This window comes from Eptesicus fuscus, chromosome 3 (assembly GCF_027574615.1).
Source record: "Eptesicus fuscus isolate TK198812 chromosome 3, DD_ASM_mEF_20220401, whole genome shotgun sequence".
Taxonomy (NCBI): Eukaryota; Metazoa; Chordata; class Mammalia; order Chiroptera; family Vespertilionidae; genus Eptesicus; species Eptesicus fuscus.
In genome coordinates, this window is record NC_072475.1 from 82,600,524 (window position 1) to 82,628,198 (window position 27,675).

Sequence of the window (27,675 nt, forward strand, 5' to 3'; positions counted from 1 at the left end):
CGGCCACGCCCCCCCCGGTCGCGATCCGCACCGGGGACCCCCGGGAGGCTGCTGGCTGTGCCCGGCCACGCCCCCCCCCCCCCCCCCCCTGTGGCAATCGCCGCCTGGATCACCCTGGAAGGCTGCTGGCTGTGCCCGGCCACGCCCCCCCGGTCACGATCCGCACGGGGACCCCCGGGAGGCTGCTGGCTGTGCCCGGCCACGCCCCCCCGGGTGGCGATCCGCACCGGGGACCCCCGGGAGGCTGCTGGCTGTGCCCGGCCACGACCCCCCCGGGTGGCGATCGCCGCCTGGATCATCCCGGGAGGCTGCTGGCTGTGCCCGGCCACGCCCCCCCGGGTCGCGATCCGCACCGGGGACCCCCGGGAGGCTGCTGGCTGTGCCCGGCCACGCCCCCCCGGGTCGCGATCCGCACCGGGGACCCCCCGGAGGCTGCTGGCTGTGCCCGGCCACGCCCCCCCCAGGTCGCGATCCAGCCGGGGACCCCCGGGAGGCTGCTGGCTGTGCCCGGCCACGCCCCCCCGTCGCGATCCGCACTGGGGACCCCCGGGAGGCTTCTGGCTGGGCTCGGCCACGCCCCCCGGGTGGCAATCGCCACTTGGGACCCCTGGAAATAAGAGGATTGGGCGCCGCCATCTTGGTCTTCTCAACAGCCGGAAAGGCCACCCGGAGTCCCGCCCCCAGCCTCTCGCAGGCCCAATCATGGGCATAGCGGAGGTGCGGTCAATTTGCATGTTTCTCTATTATAAGGTAAGATATTTCATGCATAAATACACATAAGAGGAATTCAACATCATACTTAAATTGTTATTTTAAATGCTTTGCAAAGATTCATAACCCAACTTTAAATTTATCTTTTCCCTTCCAGCAAGATATAAAACAAAAGGAATAACTTGAAATACTCATGCTAGATTAATAACAAGAAAGTCAGAAACTATAAAAAATGATTAGCATGTTATTTTATCTCTCTCTTTTAGATTATTATCTTTCAGAGGCAATTAACTTCAATCACCTGAATATTTTTCTTATTTTAAAAGTAATATATTTTTAAAAAGTAATAGCAGATTATTTATTTAATGTTATTTAATTCAGGTAAGATAATTAAAGTGTAAAACTATGACTTATTCCTTGTGATACAGCAAAACAAATAATAAACAAAGAAATCATGGATTTTAGAGTCAGACAGAGCTCAGTTGGGACACCATTCATGCTACTTACTTTGAGTTAGGAGTTCTATGAAGGTTAATTACACTGTTTCACAAAAATAAACTCAAAATGGGTAAAGGAGTTAAATGTAAGATGGGAAGTCATAAAAATCTTAGAAGAATCCATAGCAATTTATCAGACATATCTCGTAGCAATATGTTTACTGATACATCTCCCAGGACAATGGAATAAGGAGAAAACAAACAAATGGGACTACATCAAACTAAAAAGCTTCTGCACATCAAAAGAAACCATCAACAAACCAACAAGAGAGCCCACTGCATGGGAGAACATATTTGCTAATATTACATCTTATAAAGGGTTAATCTCAAAAATGTATAGGGAACTCATATAACTTAACAAAAGGAAGATAAAGAATCCAATCAAAAATGAGCAAAGGACCTAAATAGACATTTCTGGAATGTGGACATACAGAAGGCCAAGAGGCATATGAAAAAATGTTCAAAATCACTAATCATCAGAGAGATGCAAATCAAAACAACAATGAAGTAGCACCTCACACCTGTCAGAATGACCATCATCAACAAATCAACAAACGACAAGTGCTGCTGAGGATGCAGAGAAAAAGGAACCCTTGTGCACTGCTGGTGGGAATGCAGACTGGTGCAACCTCTATGGAAAACAGTTTGGAGTTTCCTAAAAAATTAAAAATGGAACTCTCATTTGACCCAGTGATTTCACTTCTAGGAATATATCTCCAGAAATCAGAAACAATCAGAAAGAATATATGCACCCCTGTGTTCATAGAAGCACTATTTACAATAGCTAAAATCTGGAAACAGCCTAAGTGCCCATCAGCAGATGAGTGGATTAGAAAACAGTGGTACAGCTACACAATGGAATACTAAGCAGCTATAAAAAAGAAGGAATCTTACCATTTGCAACAGCATGGATGGACCTGGAGACCATTATGCTAAGCGATATAAGTCAGTCAGAGGAAGATAAGTATCACTTGATCTCACTCATTTGTGGAATATAATGAAGAACATAAACTAATGAACAAAAATAGGCATAGAGATATAGAAGCATGAAACAGACTGTGGAATCTCAGAGGGAAGGCAGAGGGGGGTTGGCTGGGGGTGGGGTGGCCGGGGGGAGCGGGTGTGTAGAGATCAACCAAAGAACTTGTATGCTTTATAAGCATAACCAATGGATACAGACAATAGGGGGTGAAGGCCTGGGCTGTGGGGTCAGGGGCAGGCTGGGAGAGGTCAATGGGGGGAAAGAGGACATATGTAATTCTTTCAACAATAAAGAATAAAAAAAAAAGGCAAACTGTATATGTAAGGTGCCTGGCACAGAGCACCAATAATGGCTACCATTTAATGTGGCTTACTGGGAGCCACATACTGTGCTAAATGCTTTATACATTTACAAAGGTGATCTTTACAGCATTCCCATGGAGTAAAAGTTACTTTGGCCCTATTTTATAAATGTGGAAATAAAGGATAGAGGTGTTAATTAATTCACCCTAACCTGCTCAAGGTAAACCTGCACAAGCGCAGTATTCTAACTGGGGTCCATCTGCTTGGTTAGCTATGGTTGTGTAATAAACTACTCAAATCTCTGTGACTTTAAACAATAACCATTTTATTATCTCTCATGATTTTATGGGGTTGACTGAACTGAGCAGGGTGATTCTTTGCCCTACAAGATGTCAACTCTAGGTGGTAGCGGGGAAGTGCAATGTCTGAGACGGTTCATCACAAGGCTGGCATTCTGTGCTGACTTGTCTGTTGGGAGCTCAGTTAGGGCTGTCACCTGGAGAGCCTCAGCTCTCCTCTTGGCGGTACTGCTTGCATCCTCATCATGTGCATTGGCTTTGATTAGCATTGCACACTGGGCTATAGGAAGGAGTTTTGAAAGAGGACAAGCTCCAACGTGCAGACGTGTAAGATGCTCTCAGTTGTACCATACGTTAATGTCTCATTGGCCAAGGCTAGTCACGTGGACAAGCCCAGAATCACGGATACTGGAAGGCCCATTAAGGCCACTAAAGTAACAGCCCACTGTAATAGCAGTCATCAAATGCACTCTTTTGAGTCCTCCAAACTATCATGGCTGTGACAAGAACTTGAGTTTCAGACATACAGTCAATTATATATTTAGTAAATTTTTATACTTTTCTGCTTTCAAATATGACATAAAATGTCAATTTTGTATAAATGATTTTCAAAGAAATTTCAGTTTTATAAAAGAAAAGTGCCTCTCAAAAATTTAAATTGTTTTTATGCATTTTAAAAAATGCCATTCTGTACTGGGTTTTTTAAGTTATAGTTCTTTAGTGAATAAAATAAGGAGAAATATAGTTAGGCTTTATGCCCTATTATTATTCAAATAAAAGTGAATATAAAGCAATTTGTTTTTTAGAAATATGATTAATTGTGGATTTTTTAAGAAGCTTCTTTTCAAAGGAATGGCTTTCATCCCACTATTTCTGTTAAAAATAAGATTTTTATTTCAGATATTGTAATTCTATCTTCATTTTACGTAAAATTAAAATAATTTAGTTCTAATGGTATTTATCTAGATGGGTTCCACACTGAACTTTTTGTTTAAAAGTTTTATTTCAGATAAATTATTCCACATTTGCATATATGTAATTTATTTCCAAACAGAAGTATTTTATCTTAATAAGCCAAAATATTTAACTGTTTCTTCTACTAATACTGAAATTTAGGCAGCTTTAGAAAAAGTGAATAGCTTATAGAAATATATATATATATATATATATATATATACATATATATATATATTTCTTTACTCTTGATTCATTACTTCAAGTTAAATTAGCAAATGATTTAAAGGTAATAAATACCATTTCAAAGTTGTTTGGTGACCAATGCAAACTCTGACAATGTCATAGCTTAATATCAAGGCTCTGAGAGGCAATATCAGAAGATGATATCTGAACTAAATTATCCCCTTAATGGCTGTAGTAATTAAGGTTTTTAAAATAAAAATAAATGAGATAAATATATAAAAGAAGTAATAAAGGAAATCAGTACTTACTTTTTGTGACAACACCTTCTAGTCGGATGATATTTGGGTGGTCAAACTGACCCATGATACTAGCTTCTCTTAGAAAATCTCTTCTTTGCCGATCCATGTGGCCACCTTTCAAAGTTTTGATGGCAACTGGGATCTCCCTTTTTCCTGGTGTCTTCAAACGCCCACTACAGACTTCTCCAAATTCTCCTTAAAATATGAAAAAAAGTAGTTATTTGTTTAAACAGAATACTTATATTCCAGAAAAGATTGAGTTGTTACGCAGTACCAACTTTTTGTTTTTTAAAGTAATGGCTCTCAAGTGTGTCATTTTCACATGGAGAGGTCTTTCTCAAAAATTAAACTCGTAATGACAATATACTTGGTCAGCATCATTTATAATGAATAGCAGAATACATTTTCATATGCTGTTCCATAGGAACTACTATTAAAGATATCCCCTGATCTGCTGAGAAATTATGAATAGCCCAATAGGCGATGCTAATGTAATTCTATGGAAAAGCAATCACTGCATAATGTTTCCTGTTCCTGTTCTCAATACTGATATATGGGTCAAATGTCTTCTCTATTCGGGGAATTCATCAGGCATATATAGTTGAATGGATCCCACAGGCCATATGCCTTGGCTTCACTGCCATTAGAAATCAATGCTAAGGTCAATTTGTATATGAACATATTGAAAAGACCATACTAAACTCAACTATAATAAGTCATTATACAGGGTAACTTATAAGTCACATGTTTGGAATACAGATACAGTAAGTTCAGCAGACAATGACTCTATTGGACAGATTAAATAATAGCCAAATACTTACCATGAATTTACTACATATATATCCAGTGCTAGGGTGCTCTGAATTTCAAAGTATAAAACTTGGTATCTGTTCGCAGAAGTTTATAATCTAGTAGGAGAACCTTATAAACGTAAATGAAACGTGAATGAATCAATCCCTGGAAGTGCTGTATTACATAAGAATGGTGAGAGCTGGAAGACTTCCCAGAAGAGGTGGAAGTTTTGGTGGACCTTGAATGATGGTTACCATTTGGACATTCAAGAAAAGCAGCAACAATGCAGAGAGGGATTTGTGAAGGGAGTGAGGGAAGTGAAGACAAAGATTCAAAGATCAGAAAAAGGAAAAAGAACGATGTGGACATGGTTTAGTAAGGATACAAGGCTGACTAGAGGAGCTATTGTGGGAAAGGTCGGAGGCTTTCACAGTGCAACACAATATATTAAATAAAGCTTGAAATTCAAGACTTAATATATTTAGGGCCAATTACCTGCATTTACTTAAGATCCTCAGTTCATCCTATATAATAAAAGGGTAATATGCAAATTGATCGAAAGGCAGAATGACCAGTTGCTATGACACACACCGACCACTCGGGGACAGACACTCAATGCAGGAGCTGTCCCCTGGTAGTCAGTGTGCTCCCACGGAGCAGCGAGCCCGGCTTCTGGCTGATGAGCACAGCAGTGGTGGTGGGAGCCTCTCCTGCCTCAGCGGCAGGCGGTAAGAAGCGAAGGGTCCTAGACTGAAAGAGCCCTGGACTGTGAGAGAGATGTCTGCCTGCCAGAGAGATGTTATGCCTGATCCCCAAACATCCCTGGAGGGGTCCTGGACTGCGAGAGGGCGCAGGCCGGGCTGAGGGACCCTCCCCCTGTCCAGTGCACAAATCTCGTGCACCAGGCCTCTAGTTAATATATAAAGTGAAGATAATAATAAAACCTTCTATATGTCTATAATGTCCCTTCCCTATAAGGATGTGGGAAAGATTAAAAGTGATAATATATGTAACAGTGCTTAACAACTATGAAGTGCTATTCATGTGCTTTAAGTTATACAAATCTTTGGAAGGGTTAAAGGAATGCCTATCTTCAGTTGTTTTATTGCCTGGCAGGTCTGGCCAATAGTTTTATGCAGTGTAAGTTGAAGTTTGACCCTCTAACAAATTAAATTTTTGTAGTACTATAGATTTTAATTATCCAAATTTTCTTTAGACCACTTCATTGCAGTCAACTACATTTTGACTATACATGAAAATTAACTACCTTTTAATGTTGATGCATATATATATATATATAGAGGCCCGGTGCACGAAATTCATGCACTGGGGGGGGGGGTGTCCTTCAGCCCAGCCTGCACCTTCTCCAATCTGGGACCCCTCAGGGGATGTCCAACTGCTGGTTTAGGCCTGATCTCTGTGGACTGCTGGCTCCCAACCGCTCGCCTGCCTGCCTGCCTGCCTGATTGCCCCTAACCGCTTCTGCCTGCCAGCCTGATCACCCCCTAACCACTCCCCTGCCAGCCTTATGGATGCCTAACTGCTCCCTGCTGGCCCAATTGCCCCCAACTGCCCTCCCCTGCTGGCCCGATGGCCCCAACTGCCCTCCCCTGCCAGCCTGGTCACCCCTAACTGCCCTCCCCTGCCGGCCTGGTTGCCCCTAACTGCCCTCCCCTGCCGGCCTGGTCCCCCTCAACTGTCCTCCTCTGCAGGCCTGGTCGCCCCCAACTGCCTTCTCCTGCCAGCCTGGTTGCCCCTAACTGCTCTCCCCTGCTGGCCTGGTCGCCCCTAACTGCTCTCCCCTGCGGGGGAGAGAAAGGAAGAGAGAGAGAGAGAGAGAGAGAGAGAGAGAGAGAGAGAGACATTGATGTATGAGAGAAACACCAATCAGGTGCCTCTTGTACATGCCCCAACCAGGAATCAAACCTGCAACCATTTTAGTGTACAGGACAATGCTCAACCAACTGAGCCACCTGACCAATCTTTTAGCTTTATTTTTAAAAGATTTTTCTCTTGGATATAAAAAATGGCAATTGATAAAAATTTTCACCATTTTTCTTTTAAGTCTCTGAATCTTGAGAGAGAAAAAATGTGCATATGTTGAAGTTAATGCCCAATGCATCCCCATCTACTAAGATCCTTGACATTTCTTCTCAGATCACTCTAGCTTGTTGTAGTACATATCTAGAACAAAACAAATGTTTTTCTTCTCTTTTTCTTTCATATTGCCTTAATAAATCTGTTAGTACATATAAAGATTCAGCAGTATTTAAAAACTCTTCACCTGTTAGGACTGCACTATCCAATTGATTTTCTGTTAACATTTCATAGTAATTCACATAAAATGTTAGGTATAGTGAAATAAATAGAGAACCCTCCATTGGTATTTTATCAAGACAGGCAGAGCGGTAATTTTCTTTGGTTTTCTGTTGTCTGAAATTCATGTATCTTATTAACACCAGGAAGGTGTTTTCTTTATGTAAAGCTTTTCATGATCAAGCTGTTATCACACTTATTTCAGTGACACTAAACCTGGTTGCCCCAATTAACGATCTGAGACTTCTAGTGCATTCTTAAGGCAAAGTCCAAAAAATTCAGTCACAGAATGTATTAAAACCCCTATCGACAGTAGGCCTGGAAGTATCAGACATGTCAGGCAGAGAGGAAAAAATACTTTAGATTAAATGTATACTTCCAGATGGTGCCAGAGACTGATCTATTATATAACTGTCCTGCACTAAGAGAAGAATTATAAGAAATAATTCCTCAATAAGATCTGCTAACATTTATGTATACTGGTTAGTTCATCATTAACTCACTTACTATAGGAATGTGGTGTTAACTACTTTTTATTTTTCAAGACCTTGTCACCATCATTATTAACAAAGGTAAAGCACTTATATAGTGCTTATCACAAGCAAGGTCTAAAAACTAAATATATATTTTAATCTCAACAACAAACCTCTGAGGTGGGTACCATTATTATCCCCACTTTACAGATGAGGAAACTGAAGCACATGAACCAAATAACTTGTCCCCAGTGGTAGAGGTATAATTTGAACCAGACAGTCTGGCTCCAGAGAACTTGCCTATCACCACTATTCTCTGCTGTCTGAGGTGTTTATCATTGTTAATATTTTCTTGTCTTGGTATGTCAAATTTCCAATTGGTAACAACGGTGTCTTTAAACCAACTATTGTATAGCATCCAAGCATGTCAATTGTATATGCACAGGGCATGGAGTGATAAAACCACATATTAGACATTTTTCACTATAAAATAAAAATGGAGACCTAGCTCAAATATGTCGTATATTAGATGGTCTGGAAAAAAATCACTACAGTCTATCTAGTTTTCAAGCGAGCATGGAACATTATATCTAGGATCATTGATCTTCTGCCACCGACAGCCCACTCACTGACTAATAACCCGGTGTATCTCCCTGGATGGTGGTAAACCTTTTTGGACAAGCAATTTTGTTGTATAATATATAGAGTCATATTAAAATATCAGCTAGTATTGGGTTTTCCACATAAAGCCTATATAATCGAACTAAAAGTGTGGGAGGATGGAGGCAGTGAGGGAAGCCGCCTTGGAGAACTATCACACCATGACCCCCGGAGGCTTCCCCCAGTCGTACTCCCCACGTTCTAAGGTTCTGGTTTTCCACCACCTCCAACCCCTTGAGAGTCACTGAAGCAAAGAGCCTCGCTCTGGATGGTCTTTTAAAAACACGCCTCCCAGGTGTTTCCTTTTCTTCACCTTTGCTGCTTCCCTCCTATGGGAACGCTGTCCACAAGTTTCCTCCTCCCTCTCTTGTCTCCACCCTCCTCAGCCCTTCTCTATGTGGATGGCTTCTTATTATCAGTAAAGGCTACGGTCTGAGGTCCCACTTGTAGAAAACCTTCTCTGATCAACCCATGATTTAATCTCTCACTACCATCAGGTCCCTCCAAATGAGAAATAAAAAAATAGATGCTCTACAGTCAGAAGCTGGCCTTGCTCGCCTATCAGACATCACACCCGCCTTCGCAAGGTTACTCTGACGCCATGAGGAAACAAGACCGCGCAAGGCCACTGCAGGATTCTGCCTAAGCACAAAGGCAAGGTCACAATGCCAAAGCACTCAACATTCCCTCCTCTCTTGGCTAAAATGAGGAACTGCTATTTGCCAATTATAACCTCATCCTTGTTTTAGTGTCTCTTCCTCTAGATAAGATTAATTAAGATACCAGATACCGTGGTTAAAGTCCTAAAATGAAGGCCCAGTATGACATGCTTGCTTTCATATCTGGGGGAAACTAGCAGGGTCTCAAATGGCCTTACCACAGATTCTCCTCCTCCCCACTCTGCTCCCCAGATAAAATCCTCTAGCCCAGTGGTCGGCAAACGCATTAGTCAACAGAGCCAAATATCAACAGTACAACGATTGAAATTTCTTTTGAGAGCCAAATTTTTTAAACTTAAACTTCTTCTAATGCCACTTCTTCAAAATAGACTCGCCCAGGCTGTGGTATTTTGTGGAAGAGCCACACTCAAGGGGCCTAAGAGCCGCATGTGGCTTGCGAGCCGCATTTTGCCGACCACGGCTCTAGCCAGACAACCCTCTTTATCAAAAAGTGATCAGACACAGTTCCTCCTTTCCCCCCACCCGAGTAGTAGGTTTTACTTTCCTGCCCGCCTGTGGTATGATTCAAACAGGCCAATCACATCCTCCTAAGGGAACAAGGGTACCTCATCCTCTTGATACTATAAAGCTTGCCTTCCATCGTTCCTGGTTGTTCCCAAGTGCAACCCGTGTGTGGCCCTGTGGGGTATGTGGTGTCCTCCTCCCGCTGGGCTGCGAGTTTGTGTAATTAATAAATACGTCAACCTCATCTGTCTAATGTAGGGTGCTGTGCATTCATCCATCTGATAACCCTACGATGAGAATCCTTCCCATACCAACAGGGAAGGGGCAAGGAAATGAGGGGGAATGAAAACAGAGGCAATGAAAATAGACACATGATCACAGAATTGCCTCTGCTTTCTAATAGCATTTAATCTAGAGCAAATTCCTACTTCCTAGACCCTCTCCCAAATCACCCAACCAAAGCCCAAATCCTACAATAGGGTTCCTCTGACACACACTATCATTGCCCATTCTGTATGCTTTCCTGGCTGAACCCAATTTTTTAAACTATAGTGTGTTCCTGGGATCTTTGGCTTGAGAGTATGAGCACAACATACAGGCTGGGGCAAAAGTAGGTTTATAGTTATATCTACTTTCAAATACAATTATTAATAAATAAATAATAAAACAACTGTAGTGAGTATGAGAAACAGAGTTTATTCTTATTTTATTAGAAGTAACCAAGTACAAAACAGGCCTGTTTTTTCTGAGACACTAAGTCCCTGAGCTAATAACCATGCGGTGAATGCACGATGAGAAAGTGTTCTATCCAAACAGAGTTCATGACCTTTGTTTGTGCAGCACAGCTCTTCCTCCGAGGCTCAGCACAGGGTCCGTGCAGATTTTTAGTAATTAATTTATGTGCGGCATGGGATGAGAAAAAGTAGAAAATCGCTGAAGTCGTGAAGGCATGGCTTTGACTATCTCTATTTTATGTTGTGCCTAACACATAAAACAACTCTTTAATATTTGTTGCATGAATGAAATAAATGAATGTGGGGAAAAACCATGAATTCTAGACCCAAAATTGGGAAACCTGTGAGCAGAGGTATAGGTTGGGGAATTTTCCAATATGCTAACTTTTAAAAAAAATTTTCTTTCTTTATGAGCATAGTCTTTTTTATTTATGAGCATAGTCTCATTTGCTTTCCTTTCATTATGTCCAGTTAAAAGATGCTTCAATATCTTCTGTATTCATTTCTTTAAAAAAAAAACTTAACTATGCACAATCTATTTTCCTTCCTGAGTGTAAAGGCAACAAGGAAAATATTTTTAAGTATCATGTAAAGAAAAAGTTAAAAAACAAGATATATAGTAGAAAAACATATAACATGTTTTTAATTCAGTACTAGAAGGATCTATTTGTCTCTTGAGGTATTAAGAAATATTCCATCATTATTAATGTTATCAGAAGGGTCATCCACCCGATTTTATTCACTCTCTGTCATTCAAGGATGAAATACCAGAATCCTTATGGCTAATTCTGTCTGATTTCTTCCTGATGCATAGCATACTTTCTACAAATGAAAGAGAACAACGTTTTTAGAGAACTTACAATCTCACATCTTTTGAAATGATATTTGAATGCTTCTGATTCAACTTCACAGAAAGCTTTAACACAATGCAGGATTTCTCGTGTTTAACAAGGCTTGTCAGTAGGAGGATTAGAGTAAGAGCTGAAAGAGGAGAGGTTCTTAGAGGTTAGGGCTTCTATTTCTGGCTTCATTACTATTTTGTTTTGTGGCATTAGAGGAAGTCACAGTACTTTTCCCTGCTTTAGTATCATTGTGTGTGGGTTAAATACTGTACCTACCACCCATCTATTTCTTAAGAGATAAAGGTTAACGGAGCCCACACCAACTTGAAGGGGAGAGCGGCCTCTTCTAGGAACTTATCAGCACCACCACCCAGACTGGGCTTGGACATTGCCCGCGAGCCTGCAGCCACTCCAGCCAAAATCCTGCTGCCCCACCCGCAGACCTGCGGACCCTAGGACATCCACCTCCAAGGATGCACGGCTCCCGCAGCAGTAAGTGTGACTTCCCCCTCCCCAGCTGCCGACTTCCATTCACCTCAATTGCGCCTTCCCAGTTTGCAGGCTTTGTGAGCCTACCGCCCCACAGGCCGCTCTTGGGTGCCGCTGTGAGCCCCCGCTGGGCACGCTCTTATCCAAACAAGGATGCACTGCCCTGGCAGTAGTAAATCTGAATTCCCCCTTCCCGGTTGCCTGACCACAGACACTGTGGTTGTGTGGCTTCAGCATAAGGGCCCCTCTCAGTGCGTGAGTGTGCCACCCTGGCAAAGGGCCCCCAGTGCCTCTGTGAGCTGCCACTGGGCACACGTGAATCCAACCAAGGGCGCAAGGTCCCGGCAGCAAAAACTGAGTCTTCGCACTCCACAGCTGCTGACCTCCAGACACCACAGCCATGCTTTTCCAGTGCATAGGCCTCCTGAGCCCACCGCCTCTGTAAGCCCCCGCTCGGTGCGCTCGTAGCCAAACAAGGGTGCATAGCCGTGGCAGTAGAAATTTGGACTTCCCCCTTCCCGGCTGCCTACCCAAAGACACCACGTTTGTGTGGTTTCAGCACGCAAGCCCACTGAGGTCACCACCCCAGCAGGTGACCCCTGGGTGCCTCTTTGAGCTGCCACTAGGTGCACTCATATTCAACCAAGGACACAAGGCCCCAGCAGCAGAAGCTGGACTCTCTCCTCCTTGGCTGCTGACCTCAGAGCACTGCAGTTGCACCGCTCCAGCACGCAAGCCCCTGAGCCTTCTTCCCCGGCAGGTGGCCCCTGGGAGCTACTCTGCTGGCATCCAGTCCCTGCAGTAACACCACTCCAGTGTGTGGGCCTCATGAGCCCACTGCCCCAGCATACAGCTCCTGGGCCCCTCAGTGAGCTGCCACTGGGTGTGGGACTCTCCAACCAAGGGTGCATGGCTCCCTCAGTAGAAACTGGGACATCCCCCTCAGGCTACCTACCTGGACAGCTTGGTGAGTTACTGAGGTCTTGCCTCCCTGGACAAGGTCACATTGTTTCAGCCACAGTCTCTGAGATTCCCACATCCCCAGCTGCTGGATCCTGAAGCCCCTCATGATTCAGAGAGGGAAATCACCTTGGCCAGAGTCCCACTACTTCAATCACAGACTATGAGACACCCGCCCCCCACTGTCACGGGCTTTGGGACCCTCATAGTGAGTTGCAGATTGACGCTAATCCATCAAGAGTCACACCACACTGGCCAAAGTCACTGTACCTGAGCCTCAGGCCCTGAGACTTCTTCCTCCCAGGCCGTGGACTCTGGGAACCTACAGTGAGCACATACCAGTGAGACCTCAGACAACCTTTTCCACCAGAGCCAGAACCACGATCACATCCAAAACAGTGTGCGCAATGAAGCCAGGGGTGAGTCACATTGCCAATCTGAGACAAGACTTCATCCATGAATAAGAAACTAACATTGAAGATCCATCTACATCAAGAGAACCTAAATAGCTCAAGTAGGGAGCTCCTGTAGATAACCAAGGCCAGAAGACCTGAGAGATTGAACCAGTAGCACCACCCACAAAAGAACCTGGGTAGCAAAGCAGTTGGATCTAGGAGACAGAAACAATGAAAACATTATAGCAAAAAAAGGGTAGACAAAAAATCAATCCCCAAAGGAAAGAAAAAGAGGAATCACCAGAAAGGGAATTAAATGAAATGGAGGCAAGTAACATGTCAGATAAAGAATTCAGAGTAATGGTTATAAGGATGCTCAAATGTCTGGATGACAAATACACACAACTCAATGAGAATTACAAGGAGCTTAATGAGAATGTCACCAATGTGAAAAGGAACCTAAGAGGAAATGAAGAATGACATAGCTGCAATAAAGAGCACAATGGAAGGTTTAAACAGTAGACTAGAAGAAGCTGAGGACCACATCAGCAAATTAGAAGACAAGGTAGGAAAAAACACACAAACACATCAGCAACTGGAAAGAAAACTTAAAAAGCAGGAGGAAAGCCTAAGGGAGCTTTGGGACAACACAAAACAGAAAACGGAACAACATCTGCATAATTGGGGTACCAGAAGGAGAGGAAACTGACCAAGGAATAGAAAACCTGTTTGAAGAAATAATAACAGAAAACTTCCTTGATGTCGGCAAGAAAAAAACACACAACGCAAGTCCAAGAAGCACATAGAGTCCCAAACAAGATGAACACAAAAAGACCAACACCAAGACACATCATAATTAAATTGGCAAACACCAACAACAAAGTTAGAATCTTAAAGGCTGCCAGAGAGAGACAGAAAGTTACCTACAAGGGATTTCCCGTTAGAATATCAACTGATTTCTCAACACAAAAACACCAGGCCAGAAGGGAATGGGATGAAATATTCAAAGTGATGCAAAGCAAGGGACTGAATCCAAGAATACTATACCCAGCAAGGCTATCATTCAAAATTGAAGGTGGAATTAGGAGGTTCACAGACAAAAAAGGGCTAAGAGAGTTTATTACCGACAAACCAGCAATGCAAAAATGCTAATGGGACAGTTGTAAAAAGAAGAAACAGAAAGGCAAGAAGGAACGCAAAAAATAAAAAATAAAAACGGTGACAAACAAGTACTTATCAATAATAACATTAAATGTAAATGGATTAAATGTTACAATCAAAAGACATAGGGTAGCTAAATGGATAAGAAAACATGACCCATATATTTGCTGTCTGCAAGAGACCCATCCTTACAACAAAGGATTCACACAGACTGATAGTGAAGGGATGGAAAAAAGTTTTCAGGCAAATGGAAGTTGAAAACAAGCTGGGGTTGCAATGCTTATATCTGACAAAATAGACCTCAAAGTGAAGGCCAAAACAAGAGATAAGGTGGGCCACTTCATAATAATAAAGGGATCAATTCAACAAGAAGATATAACTCTGGTAAATATAGATGTACCCAATACAGGAGCACCCAAATACATAAAATAACTTCTGGAAGATATTAAGGGAGAGATCAACAGCAAAAAAATCATAGTGGGGGACTTTAATACCCCACTGACACCACTGAATAAACCCTCTAAACAAAAAATCAGCAAAGAAACAGCAATCTTAAATGACTCACCAGATCAGATGGACTTAATTGACATCTTCAGAACATTTCACTCCAAAGCTACAGAATATACATTCTTCTCAAGTGCACATGGGACATTTACAAAGATAGACCATATATTAGAACACAGGCAAAATCTCTTCAAATTCAAGAATATAGAAATCATAACATGCATCATCTCAGATCACAATGGCATAAAATTAGAAATCAACTACAATAAAAACAATGAAATAAATCAAACTTGGAGGCTAACTAGCATGCTATTAAACAATGATTGGGTTACCAAAGAGATAAATGAAGAAATAAAAAAACATCCTTGAAACAAATGACAATGAAAACACAACAATCCAAAATCCATGGGACACAATGGAAGCAGTTCTGAGAGGGAAGTTCATAGCTCTACAGGCCTACATCAAAAAACAAGTAAAAATGGTAATAAATTATCTAACCTTGCCACTTAAAGAATTAGAAAGAGAATAACGAGAAAAGCCCATAGTAACCAGACGGAAGAAAATAACAAAGATCAGAGCAAAAATAAATGACAAAGAGACAAAAAAACAACAAAACACACACACAACCCCCCCCCCCCCAAAAAAAACACAAAACAAAAAAAAAAAAAAACACCAATATAAAAGATAAAAAAACCCTAAGAACTGGCTCTTTGAAAGGATAAACAAGATTGATGAACCTCTAGCCAGGCTCACCAAGAAGCAAAGAGAGAGGACCCAAATAAACAAAATCAGAAATGAAAGAGGCAAAATAACAACAGACCCCACAGATATACAAAGTATTGTAAAAAAATACTACAAACAACTCTACTCCAACAAACTGGACGACCTCGGCGAAATGGACATATTCCTAGAAAAATAAAAGCTTCCAAAACTCAATCAGGAAGAATAAAAAAACCTGAATAGGCTGATAACTACTGATGAAAATGAAACAGTAATCTAAAAGCTTCCAGCAAACAAAAGCCCTGGACTGGATGGCTTTACAGGGGAGTTTTACCAAATAGTCAAAGAAGAACTAAAACCAATCCTTCTCAGACTATTCAAAAAAATTCAAGAGGAAGGTATACTTCCAAGCTCATTCTATGAAGCCAGCATTACCTTAATCCCCAAACCAGATAAAGACACTACAAAGAAAGATAATTACAGGCCAATATCCCTGATGAACATAGATGCTAAAATCCTCAACAAAATTCTAGCAAACCGGATCCAGCATTACATAAGAAAGATCATACACCATGACTAAGTGGGATTTATTCCAGGGATGCAAGGCTGGTACAATATCTGTAAATCAATAAACGTGATACATCACATAAACAAATCGAGAGACAAAAATCACATAATCATATCAATTGATGCAGAAAAGGCATTTGACAAAATCCAACACCCTTTCTTGATAAAAACTCTCAGCAAGATGGGAATAGAAGGATCATACCTCAACATACAAAAAGCCATATATGACAAACCCAAAGCCAACATCATACTCAATGGGCAAAAATTAACACCATTTCCCCTTGAACAAGAAGAATACAGAGATGCCCACTTTCACCACTCCTGTTTGACATAGTACTGGAAGTGCTAGCCACAACAATCAGACAAGAAGAAGAAATAAAAGGCATCCAATTTGGAAAAGAAAAATTAAAATTGTCATTATTCGCAGATGACATGATACTATACATAGAAAACCCTAAAGACTCCATCAGAAAATTATTAGACTTAATAAATAAATTCGGCAATGTAGGAGGATACAAAATTAACTCCAAGACATCTATGGCATTTTTATACACCAATAGTGAACTCACAGAGAGAGAAACTGAAAAAAATCCCAGTTAACATTGCACCATAAAAATTAAGATACCTAGGAATAAACTTAACTGAGGAGGTAAAATAATTGTACTCAGAAAACTACAGGAAACTGAAAAAAGAGATAGAGGAAGATATAAACAAATGGAAGAACATACCGTGTTCAAGGATTGGTAGAATTAACATCATTAAAATGTCCATACTACTCAAAGCACTCTATAAATTCAATGCACTCCCCATTAAAATACCAATGGCATATTTCACACACCTAGAAAGAACTCTCCAAAAATTCATCTGGAATAAAAAAAGACCCCGAATAGCCACAGCAATCCGGAGAAAGAAGAACAAAGTAGGAGGGATCTCAATATCAGATATCAAGGTGTATTACAAAGCCACTGTTCTCAAAACTGCCTGATACTGGCACAAGAACTGACAAATAGACCAATGGAATAGAATAGAGAACCCAGATATCAACCCAAACCACTATGCTCAATTGATATTTGACAAAGGAGGTAAGAGCATACAATGGAGACAAGACAGTCTCTTCAATAAATGGTGTTGGGAAAAGTGGACAGATAGTTGCAAAAAATGGAAACTAGACCACCAACTTACACCATACACAAAAATAAACTCAAAATGGATAAAGGACTTAAATGTAAGACGGAAAACCATAAAAATCTTAGAGGAATCCATAGGCAGCAAAATAGCAGACATATGCCGAAGCAATGTCTTCACTGATACAGCTCCTAGGGCAATGGAAACTAAAGAGAAAATAAACAAAGGGACTACATCAAAATAAAAAGCTTTTTCAGAGCAAAAGAAACCATCAACAAAACAACAAGAATGCCCACTGCATGGGAGAACATATTTGCCAACGTTATCTAGGATAAGGGTTTAATCTCCAACATTTACAGGGAACTCATACAACTTAACAAAAGGAAGATAAACAACCCAATAAAGAAATGGGCAATGGACCTAAATAGATACTTTTTGAAAGTAGACATACTAGTAAGGAAGGCCAAGAAACATGCTCAAGGTCACTAATCATCCAAGAGATGCATATCAAAACAACAATGAGGTACTATCTCACACCTGTCAGAATGGCTATCATCAACAAATCAACAAATGACAAGTGTTGGTGAGGATGTGGAGAAAAAGGAACCCTTGTGCACTGCTGGTGGGAATGCAGACTGGTGCAGCCACTGTGGAGAACAGTATGGAGTTTCCTCAAAAAACTAAAAATGGAACTCCCATTTGACTCAGTGATCCCACTTCTAGGAATATATCCCAAGAAAACAGAAACACCAATCAGAAAGGATATATGCACCCCTATGTTCATAGCACCACAATTTACAATAGCTAAGATTTGGAAACAGCCTAAGTGCCCATAAGAAGATGAGTGGATTAAAAAACTGTGGTACATCTACACAATGGAATACTATGCTGCTGTAAAAAGGAAGGATCTCCTACCATTTGCAACAGCGTGGATAGACCTGGAGAGCATTATGCTAAGTGAAATAAGTCAGTCAGAGAAAGACAAGTATCACATGATCTCACTCATTTGTGAAATATAATGAACAACATAAACTGATGAACAAAAACAGATCCAGAGACAGAGAAGCATTGATCAGATGCTCAAACCTCAGAGGGAAGGTCGGGGAGAGTGGGGGTAAGAGGGAGAGATCAACCAAGGGACTTGTATGCATGCATATAAGCATAACCAAGGGACACAGACACCAGGGGGTGAGGGCATGAGCGGGGGGTGGGGGGCAATGGGGGGATAAAGACACATAGGTAATCTATACTAAAAAAAGGGTAATATGCTAATTAGACTGGGAGACCTTCCAGACAAAGCAATGGTGGTAGGGCTAAGGCAGAGACAGTTAGGGGTGATCAGGCTGGCAGGGGGGGACAGTTGGGGGTGAGCAGGCTGGCAGGGGGGTCAATTGGGGGCAAGCAGGACAGTGGGGGGGCAATTAGGGGAGAGCGGGCTGGTGGTGGGGGCAGTTGGGGGCGAGCACGCTGGTGGGAGGGGCATTTAGGGGTGATCAGGCTGGCAGGCAGAGTGGTTAGGGGTGATCAGGCAGATAGGCAGGTGAATGGTTAGGATCCAGCAGTCCTGGATTGTGAGAGGAATGCCCGACTGCCGGTTTAGGCCCGATCCTGTGGGATCGGGCCTAAACCGGCAGTCAGACATCCCCTGAGGGTTCCCAGTTTGTAGAGGGTGCAGGTCGGGCTGAGGGACACGCGCCCCCCCCCCCCCCGCCCTGTGCACGAATTTTGTGCACTGGGCCACTGGTACCTTAATAAGTAAATAAATAAAAAGATAAAGATTAATGTATATGTATTTTCAAAGCTTTTTGAGTCTTTGAAAAGTTTCATGTAACCATGTAACCACTGAGTCATTAAAAAATATATTGATACCATAGATCATGTTTTAAATACCTAATTTATCCTTCATTTTTAGGTTCTCAAAGTCTAGGCTAGGAAGCAGGATTTCTTTTATTTATTTTTATTTATTTATTTATTTTTTAAATATATTTTATTGATTTTTTTACAGAGAGGAAGAGAGAGGGATAGAGAGTTAGAAACATCGATGAGAGAGAAACATTGATCAGCTGCCTCTTGCACACCCTCTACTGGGGATGTGCCCGCAACCAAGGTACATGCCCTTGACCGGAATCGAACCTGGGACCCTTCAGTCCGCAGGCCGACGCTCTATCCACTGAGCCAAACCGGTTTCGGCAGGATTTCTTTTAAGACCTGAGAATGAGTCTTTAACGTCTTTATCAAAAGACTAGAGGCCCAATGCATGAAAATCGTGCAAGAGTAGGTCCTCCTTCCCCCGACTGCCAGCACTGGCTTCCCTCTGGGACCTGGGCTTCCCTCCTCTGGCCACTGGCAGGCACCCGAGACCCGGGCTTCCCTCACAGCCCAGGCTTCATCCGGAAGGATGTCCCTTCTAATTAGCATATTATGCTTTTATTATTATAGATTATTATAGATGGGTAAAGGTTTCTTCAGTGAGTGAGCTAATTAACATATTGTTCATTCACTGCTCCCCCATACCATATTCCAAATAATAATAATAAAAATATCTCTTTTTTGGGGGGGCAAGTTTTCACTCTCTTTTGTTAAAACTTGTTTTCCAATACAACATTGTCCTCAAGGAAGTTAAAATATCCTCTACATCTTATTTCATGAAGTCCAGCATATTACTTACTTATTGAATGCTCTTATTTGCAGTATTTTGACTTTCCAAATTCATTGGTACTTGTACCTCTAGGACACTTTTAAATTCAGTGTCTCAGCCCCTACCAGATGGACTCTCAGACCACCTGCTTTCTTGCCTCAGGGCATAGTGAAAAAGCTCCTCTTTAGATTAAAAATATTTACATTTCAAAATTCTGCTTGATGCTCTGTCAAAATTGATTCTCTGCCACCAGAGGAATCACATTAGAAATAAAACCTAATTAAAAAATCTTTCTGACCCAGAAAAACTTACTCAATGTCTTGGCATCTCAGTTTCCTTCCGTATAAAACATAATTCTCGTTTTGCAGTTACAGGAAGAAAAGTACCTAGCCCTGTTTCTGATAGCTCCTATTACTGTTACTCGAATGTCCACTTGCTCTTTGGCCAACACCCCCGCACCACCCCACTCACACCCTGCAAAATACTCATAGGACCAGTTCAACCATCTGCCAGTCTCTCCTCCCCAAGTAGGCCATTGAGCATTCAGTACTGGGTAGTAGTGTTAGTAGAAATGTATGGTTCTTTGCTTAGCTATATCCCCTGTCAGTATACATACTATCTCAGGGTTATGTCTTTCACTACCACCAACTACTTCACTGTCTTTAAACTGTTAAGTTCCAAATCTACACTTGTAGTTCAAACTTCTCTCTTGAACTCCAGACTTATCATCATCTTCTGCGTTAGTCAGCTTGGGCTGCTGTGAAATAATACCATTGACTGGGTGGCTTAAACAATAGGATTTTAATTTCTCACAGTTCTGAAGGTGCCAGCTGATTCAGCTCCTGGTCAGAGCCCTCTTCCTGGCTTGCAGACAGCACTTTCTCACTGTGTCCTCACATAGCCTTTCCTTGGTGAGGCCATGGTTGTGGGCGGGGAGGAGGAAGAGAGAGAGGTCCCTCTTCCCCTACATATAAAGCCACCCATCCTATAAGGTTAGGACCCCACCCTTACGATTTTATTTAACCTTAATTGAAACCTGGGGGCCTTATTTCCAAATACAGTCACTTTGGGCGTTAAGGCTGTAACATGTGAATTTGGTGGGGAGGGACACAATTCAGTCCATCTCATCTCTTCAAACTGACTTCCCCATCTCTATTCCTTAATTTATTTAGCAGCTTTGATTGGTTGAATATTGATTCTCCAAAGATGACCACATTCTCGTGCACAAAATAGGCAAATACGTTATCTTATACAGGCATATATAGGCAATATTGCAGGTTCAGTTCCTAACTACTGTAATAAAGCAAGTGTCACAATAAAGCAGGTTGTCAACTTTTTCCCAGTGGAGGGTCTTGCCTTCAGTTTGCAAGAAGCACAACACCTGTGAAGTGCAATAAAGTGAAGAGCAATAAAATGAGGTGTGCCTGTGAGTGAAGGGACGTCACTGAGTTAATGATCTTGACGTGTGAGTGTCCTGTTGGGCCCTATGAAATCACAAGGGTTCTTACAAAAGAAAGGCACGAGGGACAGAGAAGGCCATGGCATGATGGAAACACAGGTAGGAGAGAGAGATCTGAAGATGCCAGGCTGCTGGCTTTGAATATGGAGAAGGCGACATGAGCCCAGGGATGCAGGCAGCCTTTAGAAGCTGGAAAAGTCAAGGAAAGAGCATCTTCCCTAAAGTGCCCAGGATGAATCAGTCCTGTCAACACCCTGACTTGAACCCACTGAGACTGAGTTTGGATTCCTGACTTCCAGAGCTGTACCACAATTAATCTGTTGTCTGTGTGTTTTTAAGCCACTGGTTTGTGATAGTACACAATGACTCTTAACACGGGGCTTGGGACAGAGTGAGTTTTCAAATGTTAGTTTCCATTTTAGGCTGGGTAACACTCTCCCTTTAAACATAATTTCTTATTCGTCTCCAATGTGACCCTTTTACATTGTTCTATGAAGAGCACTTCTCTTATTAGTTGAGAGTTTCTGTTCGTTTATTTCTCCCACTACATTGTGGCAAATTTGAGCACAGGGATTTCATCTTAGTTTTAATCCCCAGTGTCTATCATAGTGAACACCATGGGTAACTAACGTTTGCTGAATGCGTGATTGTGCAGAATTCCTCGTGATAGACAGCTTTCATCAGCATTTAACTCTCTGTGAAAATATCCAGTAAACATTTTCAAAGTGTTATTTGAGAGGGCAACCATGGAAGAATATCATTTACCTAGTATGTGTGAATTCCTGCAGTAGCTCAAATAAAACATTTTGGAATTCAGTCAGGCAATACAAATGATCAGTATTCGAAGTGGAGGGCTTGTGTTTAGACAAGCATGACTAAGAGAAGCTTAGTGGGCTGTCAGCTGTAGTGGTCAAAGTGTTTTTAAAAATGAAAGAAAAAGCATCTTTCCAAAAATACATAGAGAATTACTTTGATGAAAAAAGAAAATGAGGGTCCTGAATTACTATTAAAATGATATTATCTGAGTCTTTAATAGCAATAAAGACTTTGTATAACTTTAATATGCTAAAGGTTTATAAATAAAATTATAATATTAGATCATTTTATCTTAAAGAAAATATACACAGAAAATCACTAATACCTCTTTAAATTAAACCATAACTCAGAACTGTAGACATTTTAATTTCATTTTATATATTATCAAGGGATAATAATAGGCAGATGTTCTAATAAAATAAACATTAGAAAGTTTGCTTTCATATTAAAGTGCTATTTTCATTCATGTAAACATTATTTTAGGTAAAATTTTATTCAGTTAATTTTGTCTTTCAGAAGACACTCATCATATTTTATCTTTCAAAAATTATGCTTCATTATTTTATTAATCAAAAAGATGTTGTTTTTCACTGAGTCCTAGATTGCAATATAAACCATTATTACATGTACTCTTATGAAGAAAATACTGCTGCCAATGAAACTGTGAATGCTATCAATTACAAAAAAGTAACCTAAATTCAGTGATATTAAAATAAGAAAATTTATTAGAGCAAAACTTGAAAGTAGAAAATAAATCACCAATAGGCTGAATAACTGAAATACAATCTCATTTGGTATATATCTCTCTAATCTATTTCCTAAGCATAAAGTTTATATTTTTATTAATAAAGTTGTAATCATACTCTATAATATTTTTCTGTATGTACTGAAGATCCTTTTATATTCACTTGCTATTAAGGCATATGCAATTTCCATGTTATGCCATATAACATACTTATTTTAATAAATCTCTTTTCACTTATTTGTTTATTTTAATGTTTTTAATTGATTTTTTAGAGAGAAAGAAAGGGAGAGGGAAAGAGGAAAACATCCATCGGCTGCCTCCTGCATGCTCTTTACAGGGAATCAAGCCCATAATCTGGGCAGGTGCCCTGACCTGGAATCGAACTTGTGACCTCACAGTGCTCGGGACTATGCTCAACCACTGAGCCACAAAGCCAGGGCTAACAAATCCTCTTTTATTTTTATTTAAAAAAAAGATTTTGGAGAGGAGAACAAGATAGAAACATTGATGATGAGAGAGAATCATTGATTGGTTGCCTCCTGCATGCACCCTACTGGGGATTGAGCCAGCAACCCAGGCATGTGGCCTGCTGGGGAATTGAGCCCTGACCTCCTGGTTCATAAGTTGCCCTTCAATCCCTGAGCCACATGAGCTGAGCAACAAATCCCCTTTTAAAGAGCTTCAAATCAATCCTATTTTTTTCTATTATTTTTTAAAAAAGCTTTTGCCACCAAATGTCATATGATTATTGTTATAAGCATTATAGAGCAACATTTTTGCAATTTAAAATTTGTTATGATTGCACTCCATTGCACTAGCTGAACAATAAGCACTTACAATAGTCTCATTGAAACAAAGATTAAGTAATCAAACAATTTTTGTTTGATGTTACATAGAACCTAAAAAAGTGCCCAGTGCATATTTATTTAATCCAAAATACAAGTCAAACAAAAACATTTTTTTTCAGCTCATACTTTCATCTGGAGAGTAAAATTTTAATATTCCTTGAAAGAGTGTGTAAAATTGGATTTATCTGTTTTTTTGGATTTATGTGTTTGGTGAAACTTGCGAAAAGTCCCCTCAAAATTTGGATCTGAAAATTTTCTTGTGGGAAAAAATTGTTAAATTCTGATATAGTTTATGTAATGAATACAGGACAACTTAGGTTCTTAGTCTACCTGAGTTTTTATAATACACAATTTCTAGAAACTTGTCTCTTTTTTTCAGTTTTTACATTTATTGTCATAAAGTTGTTTATAATATTTTCCTATTAATATTTAAATATTTGTTTGATAAGTAGTCATAGTCATATCTGTTCTTTGCTTATCTGCATTATTGCTTACTCACATCTTATACATATTTTTCTTAATTTATTTTTTCAAAATTTTATAATTTTATTAATATTTTAAGAAAGACAATCTACTAAATGTATTCATGAGTGATATATCTGATAAGGGATAAATATCAAAAATATATAAAGAACTCATACAATTTAACGCCCCAAACCTCCAAACAACCCAATTTAAAAATGGGCAAAGGACCTGAATGGACATTTCTCCCAAGAAGACATACTGATAGGCATCAGACATATGAAAAGATGCTCAACACAACTAATCATCAGGGGGTGGGAAGAGGCTAACCATATATTTTATATGCATATATGCATTACTTATGCACACAGTCAATATGGTGGTGAAGGTCAGGTAGAGGGGAAAAAGGGGACATCTGTAACAATAAAGATTGAATCAAATAAATAAATAAATTTCAGACTATATTATTTTCAGCATCTCAAAGTATCCATCGATGAAATATTATTCAGTCATAAAAAAATGATGAAATCTTATCATTTGGGTCAACCAGGATGGACTCGAAGGCTTTATGCTAATGAAATAAGTCAGATGGAGAAAGACAAATACTGTATGATCCCACTTATATGTGGAATCTAAAAAAAACCTCACAAAAACTTTACTGAATTCATAGAAAAATAGATCAGATTTGTGGTTATCAGAGGAGAATAGGGTGGGGGGAAGAGGAAATTGGAGAAAGGTGGGCAAGAAGTACAAATTTCTAGTTATAATATAAAAAAGTAACAGGGATGTGATATCTAACATGATGACTATAGTTAACACTGCTATATATTATATAGGAAAGTTGTTAAGACAGTAGATCCTAAGAGTTTTTATCACAAAGAGAAATTATTTTTCCTTTTCTTTATACTGTATAGTGGAGACTCGGTGCATGAAATTTGTGCACCCGGGGTGGTGGTGGTGGTGTGTGTGTCCCTCAGCCCAGTCTGCACCCTCTCCAATCTGGGACCCCCATCAGGATCAGGCCTAAACGGGCAGTTGGACATCCCTCTCACAATCCAGGACTGCTGGCTCCCAACCACTCGCCTGCATGCCTGCCTGCCTGATTGCCCCTAACTGCTTCTGCCTGCCAGCCTGATCACTCCCTAACCACTCCCCTGCCAGCCTGATCGACACCAAACTACTCCCCTGCCGGCCCGATTGCCACTAACTGGCCTCCCTTCCTGGCCTGGTCCCCGCCAACTGCCCTCTCCTCCCCTGCAGACCTGGTCCCCCCCAACTGCCCTCCCCTGCACGACTGGTCCCCCCAACTACCCTTCCTTGAAAGCCTGGTCCCCCCCAACTGCCCTCCCCTACAGGCCTGGTCCCCCCCAACTGCCCTCCCCTGCAGGCCATCTTGTGGCAGCCATCTTGTGTCCACATGGGGGCAGCCATCTTTGACCACATGGGGGCGGCCATCTTGTGTGTTGGAGTGATGGTCAATTTGCATATTACTATTTTATTAGATAGGATGGGATGAAGGATGTTAACTAAACCTATTGTGGTAATCATTTCACAATGCAAATAAATCAAACCATCATGCTGTAAACCTTAAACTTATACAATGATGTATGTTATTTCTTTCTCAATAAAACTGGAAAAAAATTAGTCATGAATAGCAGCAGTAGCCACATAAGAATAAATGGCACCATGTATCATGTCTAAAAGAAAATAATTGTACTACCTGAGCCTTGCAAGAGTAGATGCTTAAAACCACATAGACAACACATAGTCTTATTTATTAGATTAACAGCTCAAGAAATGGTAGACAGCTTCAGTAGTATCACAACTTTCAAGTACTTTCTAATTTTAGCCACATTGTATTTTGAAATCAAAAGAGTTACAGAAAAAGAGCATAGAATTAAAAAAACCTCAATAGACCAATGTAAGATAGCAAGAAAGAGAAATGCATTTGTAATAATGTGAATATATATCATATAACTCTTTGTAATTGAGATTAATAAACAGGATTGCCAAGAACTTTTAAAAAGCATTTTGTGCAGGCATATAAGACCACAGGCAGAGCAGGGAGAGATGCTAAATACTTTTTGTTGTCTTTTTTTTTTTTTTTTTTAATAATTGAAGGTCAGATGATTGATTTGGGCTTCACTGTACAGAAAGTTAAGAATCAAGAAAAATATGACAGTGTTCATGTTCATGTTCATGTTAGCGGAATAAATGAAAGCTACATGTCAGTTGTCATGGATGCAATGTTTCTTTTTGATTAGAAAAGAACAACAGTAAATAAAAACTACAACTAAAGAGTAAAATATATTGCATTTAGTCCACAAATACAGAGAAATTTTTACTTGAGAAATTATAAAAGTGGTAATTCCATACACTGATATTTTGAGATAAAAACAGATCAGACTACTTCTTGAACCAGCCCTTGCTTTTGTTTTATTTACTTCAAATTAAGTACAGCATGTTCTTTAAATAAAATATTTTTAGTAATGTGGATTATTAATTGATTTTAATGTTAAGTAAGTGTTTAAAGTTTATCTAGGAAGATACATAGGAAACAGTTCTTATAGTTTTATTTCATGCTGTGAAAAATGACATGGAAAGGGTTTGGAGTTAAAAATAAGAGAGTCAGAAATCAATATATAGGGGGTGTCCCCAAAAATGTATAGATACACTTTGAATAATTATAAAGACAGTCTTTATTAAAATATATTTCATTTTCAAAATTGAGCTATCAGCTATTAAGTGTGTATACATTTTTTGGGGGGCACCCTATATATTAGAAGATATTAGAAGAGTATATGCATTTTTTTAGTATCTCCCAGGCTTATCTCATTTTGTAGACTTTTTGTTAAAGATGGTAGCATAAACATGTGCTTACCTTCTTTCCCTCTCTGAGGCCCCTCTAATTAATAAAAAGAAAAACATTAGGTGTAAATCCTTAAAAACAAAGGACAAGAGATAAGACTTCATTGGATGAGAGTTCAGCACATTTTAAAGATAGAAGGTGACTGGGGAGTATTAATGGGTGTGAATGGGCATAAAAAGGGAGAAAAGAGGTTGCATTTGTTGAAAGGAGAGAAATTCACAAGGTGAAACCATCAATGAACTCCTGGCTTAGATGCAAATGTTATAATGAAGGGCAGAAGTGAGACATGGGCCCCTAAAAGAGCAAGGGTAGAGTTTGAAAGTTTTAGAAGGAAGAGTTGACTACTAATTCCTATAAAATATCAGAAGATTCTTGTCTAGAAAGAAAATTAATGTTCCCAGGGAAAATACATTTATTTTGTCAACAAAATCCCTTTATTGACATTTGAACAACTCCAATAGAACACCCTTACCACCCAAAGGGATGCTGACTGTAGACATGCCTGCATTCTCACACAGAACCTCCAATCAGTGCCTCACTTGTGAATATGGAGGAAAAGGCAAGGATCATTAGACAGGTGAGAAGAGTACCCAATAGGAAAGAGAGGAAAAAGTAAAGAAACAGAAAGAAGAAGATTAAAATAAATAGCAATTCTGTGTGACAGGATAGCTCATTTACCAAGAAGG

General features: G+C 40.3%; 1 protein-coding gene across 1 annotated transcript in view; it reads right to left on the reverse strand.

Annotated features, from left to right (window-relative positions):
• EPHA6 (EPH receptor A6) overlaps positions 1 to 27,675 on the reverse strand; it is a 1,030,425-nt gene that overhangs the window by 262,712 nt on the left and 740,038 nt on the right. Inside the window, exon 11 of the mRNA XM_054714059.1 lies at positions 4,240 to 4,425. Within this exon, the coding sequence (XP_054570034.1) occupies positions 4,240 to 4,425 (186 nt within the window). The remainder of the gene's footprint in view (positions 1 to 4,239; positions 4,426 to 27,675) is intronic.